Raw genomic sequence first — 10,618 nt, forward strand, 5'->3', positions numbered from 1 at the left:
CACTTGGGGGTGGCCAAGTCTCATATGGGGTGGCCCATACTTTTTTTTTTTTATAACTTTTTTTATTATTATTATTTTGTTCTATATTTTCTTTTTAAAACTTAAACATTATTTTAGTTTTTTTTTAATTTTAATTAAATGGGCATGTTGCCGTGTATAAAACATTGGATGAAATTCAATGGCCAAAATTTCAGCTATTTTTATAGACAATTTTCCAACAACTGCTCGAAATCCCGATCCACATGGAACTTCAGTCTTCACCAAATCCATGGCCACCATGGGTTGCCTTCTTTTTTTTTTTTTTTTTAAATATTGAATTTATTAGGAGAAAAATTAGGAGTGTTTTGTCTTTTCTTGCTAGTCAAAAGATGCAAATTACAATTTTTTTAATAATTTAGGAGAAACCTTGTTTTAATTGCAAGTTTGGATGAACTTATGCCGTACATTGTATGATAGTTAGAGAGATGGGTTTGTATAGTAATTTTATAAGTTTTTCTTGTATCTTTTTTGAGTCCCTTCAAGAATGATGTGTTTATTAAAATTATCATTTAATCAAAATCTAATAATGATTAATCACAAGTCAAATGGTGATTTTAATGGTTCTATTATTCTTGGAGGGACTCAAAAAAGATACAAGAAAGACTTATAGCATTACTCAAACTTATATACTTTTTTCAAAAAAAGTTATGAGTTTCGCCAAGTGGTTGGATTTATTTGTTTTAATATTTTATTATTGTGTTTTGGGGTTTTTATTTTTAGATTGAAAAAGTGTTGGGAGATAAAAGTAACAATATATTTTATATTTTGATGAGTTTATTGTGTTTTGAGTTGTTTGCTTATGTGTGTTATTTTGAGAACATAAATAGAAGACAAAAAAACAAGATGTTTAATAAACATGATATGTGTCTGGCAAAGAGAATTTCCATATTATTGCATCTAATGACATATTTGTGTGAATCTCGGATCGCAATACATGCAACCAAATATGTTGACTGGTTGATTAATTTATATGCGTTTTGTCTCACCATATGTCGTTGTTAATAGGATTGCTAGGGCAGGATCAATTGTGTCTGGCATAGGTAGATCAATTGACTTTAATTTCTTCCTAATTATCATAGACTCCTATAGGCTATAGTACCAACTTTGAGCGACTTTTTTTTTTTGACATGTCTGCACAAGAGAAAAATGGAGATTCAAACTAGTTACTTTCACTTCATTACGCATGATCCCAATCGATTGAAGTATCTCTTAAGGACAACTTTGAGTGACTTTAGTTCTTTTCAAAGTATTATAAGTCCAAATATGGAGGGCGTCCTTGCTGAAATACCAACTTTGATTTTCTTTTCTCCAGCCACGGAGGACGTGGTCTAATCATTTGCATTGCAGTCGTACGTTACATAATTTTAACCACGAAAAGATCAATTAATGGTAAAATTGAATGATAATTGATCAAGAGCCCGGTCAAGTGACGGAAACCATGGAATTGACATTGTTGTGTGGGTGTTTGCCAACTGTTGACACCATTGGGACCATATTTGGACGGAACTCTTTATGGTCAGTTTTTTTTTTTTAGAAAAAAATATATATTACCATTCACTTAGGACCAAATTTGGTTAAGAAAGAAATATATTACATTTTATTAAATAGCATTACTCTTTCGGTAAACATCTATTACCCAAAAGTTGGGTCCAAACAAATCACAGACCACTAAAAACGTTATAAACAACTGTTTTGATTCTCTTAAAATATACCAAACGTTGATAAAGTTGTGACACATATAACTTAGCCTGTCAATTGAATCAGTAAACCTAAAACCTAGACCTGGGCCACAACATAGAACAGCCCCGTAAGCACGCATCCTAGCCAGTAGCCCAAGTCTATATAGATGTTTGTATTGTATTAATTTAGCAATTGACTAAAGACATAGCAATTAGGGTAATTACCTTTTGCCTTCATGAACTACAGGGCCTTGCCACTTTCCCCCATGAACTATCAATTATGACACCTGCCATCAAACTACTGTCTTATGACAAAAAGTTTCATTCCATCAGTCAAAAAAATTAAAATTGACGAACAACAGTCATGTACAAATCATGTGCTATTTAAATTTTTTTTTTTTTTTTACTTTTGCCCTCACTTCAGACCAAGAAAACGACATTTATACCCTCCCATACCCTAATTCAACACATGAAAACAATTTAAAATGAGGGCAAAAGTAAAAGAAAAAAAATTTAAAATAGCACATCACTTGCACATGACTATCAATTTTAATTCATTTGTTTGACAAAATAGGGTTTTTTTTGTCATAAAATAGTAGTTTGATGGAATCAGTTATAATAATTAGTAGTTCATGAGGAGAAAGTATCATGACGTTATAGTTCATGAGAGCAAAAAGTAATTACCCCTAGCAATTAAAAAGTTTAATTATAAGAAACAGTCCCACTTCTCATACCACTGCCTCTCGACTTCTTTGGGCTAACATAAACCCAACAAAAAAACTTCTTTTAATCGTCAGGTTCTGCGAAGCTCAACCCCAAAGCCCATTTGACGGGTATACTTTTTTGCTTAAATAATTCATAAAGTGTTTGTTTTTTTTTTGCAGAAATAGAACCCATGGTATATAATTTTTACCATGTTATTTCGGCTTGAGGTCTATCTCTCGCAAACGTAGTGACGTGGCAGATTCAAGAGCTCAGAAATCCTACGGCCTGACTAACGAACATTTATAATGATCCAAAGTTGGGTGGCGATGATTCGTCTCCAACGAGTCTTCTATCTAGAATAGAAAAAAAAAATCAAACAAAATTGAAAGCATGCAGGCTGGAAGGACATAGGATTCAGACCTCAACATTTCTCAAAAATAATTCAATAATATCAACAGCTTCAATCAGACTATAAAATAGTTTGAAAACAACTAGCATATATAGCGAACCCACTTGGTGGTTTTCCTGGATTTATACTTCGGGGGAGGGGGAGGGGGACGGGGCTGTCCACACTGGGGGGCTTTTCCCTCCCTCCTTGTAAACGCCACCGCCAACAACAGCAACACACACGCAATTGAAATAAAGTGCAATTACCAGTTACTCATCTAACTAGAAAAAAAGATACTAAAAACTTAAAAACATATGCAATTTAAATTTCTGCAAACCAAATAAGAACTTGCCTGCTTTTGATGTCCTTAGCCAGAGATCTTACCTGCCTTCAACGACGAGGATTCTCATAGAACCTGCCAAATGAATTGAACATGAGACTCCTACTGCATTCAATGAGCAAGAATTGGCATCCCAATCTATAGCCCACTTTTTATGTGTGAAAAGAACCGACCTACCCCATGAATCATTAACCACCCCACAACAAATCTCCAAATCAGCTTCCCATAGCATGCGAAGATCCAAGCATCCATCAAATGGCATGCTACACACCACTCACAGGTCAACTCCCCCGTCTTACCTGAACATGCACAAAAATTGCCAGACAACAAGACCCTCAAAAAGTTGGCGTCTTTATAATCTCTCTAGTTATGAACTCCATCAGTATCACTAAATATTTGATTTAGAAATGAAAATGCTAGCAAGCCAATTAAACTGCCAACGAGAAAATTCTATGAAGCATTCATTTTGCTGATACAGCCCATGTATTATTGAAGTTGAAAGATAAGAACTATTGGGTCAACACCTGATTGGCGATCCAAAAAACAGTCAGCTCCATAATCACCAACTCCCATACCTAGGAAATATTGTTGAGACATGGTTGGTTAAGTTAAATATTCTGCTGTATTAACATTATTTGTGCTTCACAGTGCTGTTTAAAGCAGTTCCATTGGCTCACAAAGTCACAGGAAATCATGAAACCGAACACTAAACTAAACACAGTTTTCTCACTTTCAGTCAGATCCTCAAACTTAACTTACACAGATACAGACTGATATCACAACTAATAGATTATGAAGCCGAAAATAGCAGCGCATTGATATCTGCTTTTAGATGGCACAAGGATCAATATCAATACTGAAATTGAGATAACATGAGTTCCTGCCATAATTCGTTTAGTTTCAGAGGATCAACTTAATTCCAGGTTATTTAAAACTGCAACAAAAGATCAGACTACATAGCTGAGAGAATCGTCAGATATAAATTCCAACACTAATACAACTAAGGCTGGAAGCAACAAGGTTTTTAGTTTAAAGAAATGTGAACTGGAACAAAAAGCAGCAATAAAGGCAATCCGGACATATAGGTTCTTGGGTGCACAAGATAAAGCTTGGTAAATTTGGTGTCATGGACATGGCAATTCTAAATGTGTAGAAGATCTCCACTCTATGTAGTTGCGTCAAGGTAGGCCATATGTCAAACCCTGGTTCATCTGGTCTTCCGGTTTAGGCAGTAGGCTTGGCTTCAGGCTTCACAGATCTCAGCTGTTTTGATGGGAAGGGAAAGGCAACAGGTAAAACAAGAGCATCAGAATTCTGTATACAGGGAGATTGGACAGGTTACGATATCAAACTGCCATATGCTAATATGAGACTGGGCTATATTAGAGGAAATTTCCAGTTATATCAATAGACAGGAAAAAGGACGAAGGAAAACCATAGTCTACCTGCAGGTACCCATCAACAAACTCTAGTAACCATAGTTTCTCCGACGAGAAACAGGGGTCTGTCCTGACATCCTGCTAACAAAAGGTAAAATCAGGTTCTAGGAGTTTCAAAACCCAACCATTGAAATCAGTAACCACAGTTAAAAAGATCGACACTAGAAAACTTCCAGCACACATGCATAAGAAAAAAAAAATCTAGTAAACAGACATTGATTCCAAGTTCTGAGGCATGTAATTAGGAACTTTATGGATTTGTATTCACAAAGGTTTAACCAAAGGGTTTAAACTGGCTGTCAACCTTAAGCGTTACCCAATAATCATTCATAAAAGTATTAGAGAACAAAAAGAAAGCACAAGCCAAGTATATGAAAAGAACACTTAAGAAAGAGAAATTCTTACCCAGTATTACTAGTACGTCCCGAAGGATGACCTCCGTAAGCTCCATAAGCACTGCCACTACCTCCAATCTACAAATGATAGGAAGATTGTCATTCTAACCAAAAGAAGAAATAGGAAAGCAGTTGAGCATGACTGCAACCGATCAACATATTTCAAAGCATTGGATAGATTACACACTGCACAGCAGTACAAATATCGAAATGGGAAAGGAAAAGGAGTAATTTGAGTAACAAAAGTAGAGCTTACAGTGTAAAATGTGAAAACAAAGGTAAAACAATTTTTTTATTTTTTTTAAAGGTTGTTATACATCTATATAAACCGTTAACAAAATACCTGTGAGCCTCCATAACTTCCATAACTGTCACCACCTGCCATATCACTTGAGCCACCATAACCGCCAGAATAAGAATGCCCACGTCCATGTCTTTTATTATCTCTACTTTCATAGTTGAAACCATCAGAACCATCTGCTGACACAGGCAGATAAGGCAGAACGGGAAGAAACGTAGACATTGCACCCTCCCTATCAAAAAGATTTGCTCTCAAGCGTGTGACAACTTGCATAAGAGCATCCTTGGCAACATCAAGGTCTCCAGCAATCTGATTATCAACATTTATTAGCATCCATATGAACCACATAAATCAGTGAAATAATAATCAGAAAAGACACATTTCCAAGATGATCTCTTACCTGCACCATCTCATCATCTTCAGATGCAACTTTGGGAAGGTTCTCCTTTGAGAGTATGCGGATATTAGCTTTGGTGACTCTCCTCATCTCAGTCACAATAGCTCCTCCTTTACCAATAAGGCAGCCAATTCGTGAAGTCGGCACAAGTAGGCGGGTTGTGAATGAGATAACTCCTGAGTCTCTTTCAACTTTCTCACTGCACCTGGGTTGCAATCGCACAGCGGCTTCTATGGTTGGAGAATACGAGTCTTCAAAGAACTGTTATAGCAGAGTTTAGAAATCATCAGACCTATATAATACAATATCTATATCAATGTGCCCACAAAACATGTACAAACGTATAGAAATATTTACCTCCTTGGCTGATATAGTTATTAAGCAATCATCTCCTTCAGCAGCCGAACTATCAACTTTAATGACTGCCCCAGATTCTTGTCTTATCTGATTGATTATAACACCACCCTTGCCAATCACACCTCCAATATTGCCAGTAGGACAAACTATACGAAGGGAAAATTCTTTTGAAGATCCCTCATCCCTCGGAGCAGAGTATAAGGAGCGTGACCAGTCTCCAGTATCACCCTTGTATCCTCCATAAGGACCCATCAGTGGAGCTATGCCAACAATCGGGGCACCAGCAGATGGACCCATAAGTGAACCACCAGATCCGTACATATTGGGCACAGAAGAAGTAAGCAAATGCTGAGATCGTGATGGGTTATCATGAAGGCGAGACGCAATTTGAGACAGGGCCTTTTTCACAACTGGAGCTTCCCCAGTTATCTACAGCACATAACAAACAAATTAACACAAAAATAAGTAAACAGAATTATCAGGTTTTCTACCCCAACACTAAATTTTTTTCAGCTAAAAATATAAAAAGTAAACATAAAACACACAAGCACGCACACATGGAACAGATGAATTCAAATTACTAGCACACATATTCAACAAGGACCAAGTAATACAAAAGTTACATACAAGAAATATTAACAATCGCAGTATCAATACCCTGAGCAGATGTCTCCTCTCTAAACCCAAATGACATGTTCCCCCAAAAGTAAAACTAATTACGACCAGCCAAATAAGTAAGATTGCAAATCCGTCAAGCAATAAGCATGTCAGGCTTCATTATTCTCCAAAATGTAAGTTTCCGTAAAACAAGCTAATGCTTTCCGTAAATATAAAAATATAATATTTTCTTCAGCTATGAAATTTATAATTACTTGGCATTGAGAACATAAAACAGCTCCAAAAAAATCCAGGAACAAAAGCACGGGAATTAAAGTATAATGTACAAATCCAAACAAGATAAGGAAAGTTTGGACACAATTCATCCAGATCACCTGTACAAGCTCATCGGAGCTCAAGGCACAAGGAGGCAAATGTTCATCCTTAAGAATGCGAATTTGGGCTCCAGTCTCACCGCGAATATTCTGAACTATCTGTCCCCCTTTTCCAATGACACAACCAATCTGATCGGATGGAACAAGAAGCCGAGCAGTAACCTGGTGACCTCCATCAGATTCATCATCACCATGCAAATCTTCAGCAACAACTCTGTCATGCACCTTGTAAAGAGCATCCTGAGCGGGACAAACATAATTACCACTATCTTCAAGGGAATTAGTCTCATCACTGGAGCTGTAGATTGTAACAACACGCTCCTCACATCCGGGCACTGTCTCACCAATCCTAATCTTCGATTTAGTGTCTGCCCTCAACTGCTTGACAATTTCCCCTCCCCTACCGATAACACTTCCAATCTTTCTTACAGGGCACAAATACCGGTACACAGTATCTTCTGAATCTATAACAAATTGGTCTCTATCATCACCAGGATTTCTCCTTTTATTTCCTCCATTGTCAGAATAGTCAGACTGAGAATTGGTACGCTTACCATAAGTATTCCTCTGACCAGCCATTAGAAGAATTTACTTGATATCTGTTTTCAAATCAAAGCGCACACAGGTAAGAAAATACCCAAAGAAACAAAAAGAATATCTTCAAACAGCTAAATGGATTAGACAAATTCAGTTCAAAACGACCACACCAAAAGTTTTTAGAAACCAATTTGCAGGATAAAAAACTTGTGTTACTCTTACACACTAAAGATAACATAATAAAAATTGTGTAGGATAATCAAACGTATGCAATTCCATATTACCACACTAGCAGACGTCTTTAAAAGAAAATTGGAAGAAAAGTTTCCTTTTCCAGAATATGAAGGTAAATAAAATTAATCCCAAATAAATACACTAAAATCTCTATCCTTGCCAATTGCCCCTAAACCATCAGTTACACAATCAAAATAGGAAAAAGGGCGAGTCCTTAGACTCTGGTCTAAGCAAAAGATGAGAAATTCGTTATCATTGACGCTGAATTAATAAAGACATTATAAATCCAGATAAGCTACACAAAACAAATTCTTCCAGTCTTGTTGGGCAATAACATTCTTCAAAGAGAATCCAAAAATACCATACCCCACAAATTTCAATCACATCGAAGACCAAAACCCGAGTTCAATACTGTAACGAGCTTTGTTGGGCACGTGAGACAAACCCAATATATAAAATCACAAGCATTCACTCAAGCCACATTCAATGTTAAAAACTAGCTATGATTTCATGACCCAATTAACCCAAAACGCAAGCCAAAGTGAAATTTAATACCATAACATCCTCGCATATGATTCATCCCATACTCGAACTCTTATGTGCATCATAGAAAACAATAATTTCTCAGAATCATAAAGCAGAACATTTTAAAATCGCAATTCCATCAAAGAATTCTACAACGAAATAAAAAGAAAAAAAGAACCCTAAAAGATAATTGCAACAGTGAAGCACCACGAATCTAAAGCCTTGAAGAAAAAGAAAAAGTCCACGGGAAATTTACCGACAAAATAGTTTCCATCAAAACAAACAGAAAAAATAGTTTACAGTGTGAAGAAGTAAACCTTTTCGTCGAGTTCAAGTTCAACAAGTAAAACTATGACCGATAAGTAACAGAAAAAGGCGACGAATACAAAAATAAATGCCAATTAAAACGTAGATCTGAGAAACCAACAGCCCCTTAAACCCTAATTCCCAAATAAGAACAAGGATTTGCGAAGAACATGGAGAGGGTGGTAAATAGGAGGAAATTGAGGGGGTAGAAGTAAAAACTGGGGATAGACCTTGAACAAAGTGGGTCTGAGGAAAGTTTGCGTGAAGGGAAATTTGCTAGGTACGAGCTCTGCGTTCTGGATTTGTAGGGTTTTGACCGACCTGCTTTATGTAGCTTTTATTCCTGTGTATATTATATCTTCCTCCCCTTACGTTTCTGATAACTACCATTCTCGCCCCAAATATTCCACAAATTATGAAGACGTTTCCCGGTTTTTTTTCCTTTTTTAGGAAAAATTACTAACTTTGTGACCATGGTTCGCAGCATCAGCTGAGAATGTAACTGGTCACTTTTGTTTGACCGAAAATTATTAAATGGATAATGCTATAACTATGATTTTTGTCGGTTTTTATCTAATTTAAGGTGGTATGATTTTTAAAATTATTATTGAATCAAAATTTAATAATGATCATTATAAGTTTAACGAATATATAATTTTTAAATACGTATATAGATTCTCGGCCGTCCTAGTAGGGGTAATTTGGCACCTCTCAACCATGGGAGGCAACCAGCCTCCGAGGTTGCTCCTAAATTAGTAAAGGGTGGCTATTTTTTTTCTTATAAGTTTTATTTATTTTAAAGATAAAATTATAATTTTACAATAAGCATAATTATCCACCATGTCACATGTTAATTTGTAAATTCGTTGTAAAAGTGAATTCATGTAACATTTAGAATCGTTAACCGCTAATGCTTTTTAAAAGCGGTTATTAAAAATCGCTAGCCGCCTAGCTATTAGCTATTAGCGGTTATTGAGTTTTTGAAAACGGCTAACCACTTTTTTAAAAAAATATATATAGTTTTATTATATATATTTGTTTGTATGTTGTGTATAAAACTATAAGTGAAGTGATGATTTACAAAAATTGTAGTGATTTTATATGTATTATATGTTGTATAGATTTGTAGAAAGTGACTAACAAGAATTTTGGTATATAGCAATTTTGAATGCTAAAATGGCCATGAAAAGTAAAAGAAAAATTGTTTAAAGTGAGCCCCAAAACGGGCCAAACAAAAAAAAAAAAAGTCAAATAAAAGGCCAAAAAAGGGAAACTGTCTTTGTGTACATTTAATTGGTTTTTATTAAACAAGTCGGTGACAATGTCATTTTGGACAACATATTTTTGAGCACATATCAGTTTGAGTTGAAAGAATAGCAAAATATAGGGACTAAATAAATATTTTTTTCCTTCATTTTATATATACTTTAGTAAAAAGATAAATACAAATCGTTTATACTCGTTTAAATATAACTACAATACCCCTTTTTATCTCTTGGAACTTGTTATTAAACATTTTATGAATAAAATCATTTAAAAAATTAATAAATCATCATTTTTTTTTTATGTGTCGAATAAATTGTTTTATATATTGCGCACAAATTTGTTTAAACCGGGAAATTTCACATTCACTTAATTCTCAATATGAGTTAAAGTTTAATTAAAAAATACAACATGACAATATAATTATGCTACTATTAAATATTCAACATGTCCCTTCTAAATTTGAGCGTTGACTCTGCTGCCTCTTGCTGTATCATGCGTAGAGGCATGTGGAGACCTCTCCACATGTCCCTTAGTGGAGAGGTCTCCATGCTCATCATTGGTCTGTGTAGTTTTTTTTTTTTTTTTTTTAATTGGTCTGTGTAGGTTGATGACGTTAAGATTTGTTTTTTCTTTTACATATCCGCTCAAAACTTTTTGTAGTTTTTTTTTTTTTAGGTTGTTATGCCATGTTCCGTTGATATTTCCTTTAATGCAATTA

The 10,618-nt window shown here is 35.3% G+C and overlaps 1 protein-coding gene across 6 annotated transcripts; it reads right to left on the bottom strand.

Moving 5' to 3' along the window:
- Positions 1 to 2,821: 2,821 nt before the first annotated feature.
- Positions 2,822 to 8,982, bottom strand: LOC132180426 (KH domain-containing protein HEN4). Of its 6 annotated transcripts, none has more exons than XM_059593240.1 (9): positions 8,865 to 8,982; positions 7,587 to 7,631; positions 7,033 to 7,496; positions 6,041 to 6,469; positions 5,687 to 5,944; positions 5,329 to 5,595; positions 4,996 to 5,063; positions 4,597 to 4,671; positions 3,998 to 4,414 (listed from the first exon to the last, which is right to left on the bottom strand). In XM_059593240.1, the coding sequence occupies exons 2-8, from the start codon at positions 7,609 to 7,611 to the stop codon at positions 4,620 to 4,622; spliced, it is 1,563 nt and encodes a 520-aa protein (XP_059449223.1). In that variant the 5' UTR covers positions 7,612 to 7,631; positions 8,865 to 8,982; the 3' UTR covers positions 3,998 to 4,414; positions 4,597 to 4,619. The 6 variants fall into 6 exon arrangements, 5 of the variants coding, with proteins under 5 accessions (XP_059449223.1, XP_059449222.1, XP_059449220.1 ...); XM_059593239.1 differs by having other exon boundaries at positions 8,646 to 8,982; XR_009440150.1 differs by lacking the exons at positions 3,998 to 4,414; positions 4,597 to 4,671 and adding exons at positions 2,822 to 3,226; positions 3,329 to 3,450 and having other exon boundaries at positions 7,033 to 7,631; positions 8,646 to 8,982.
- Between the last annotated feature and the right edge of the window lie 1,636 nt (positions 8,983 to 10,618).

Source organism: Corylus avellana, chromosome ca5 (assembly GCF_901000735.1).
Source record: "Corylus avellana chromosome ca5, CavTom2PMs-1.0".
NCBI lineage: Eukaryota > Viridiplantae > Streptophyta > Magnoliopsida > Fagales > Betulaceae > Corylus > Corylus avellana.

Coding starts and splice junctions, on each gene's coding strand:
- LOC132180426 (XM_059593237.1), bottom strand. CDS start 7,611: ATGGCTGGTCAGAGGAATACTTATGGTAAGCGTACCAATTCTCAGTCT. Junction 5,064..5,328: donor GAAGTTATGGAGGCTCACAG/GTATTTTGTTAA, acceptor TATCATTTGTAG/ATTGGAGGTAGTGGCAGTGC. Junction 4,672..4,995: donor GGACGTACTAGTAATACTGG/GTAAGAATTTCT, acceptor ACCTTTTGTTAG/CAGGATGTCAGGACAGACCC.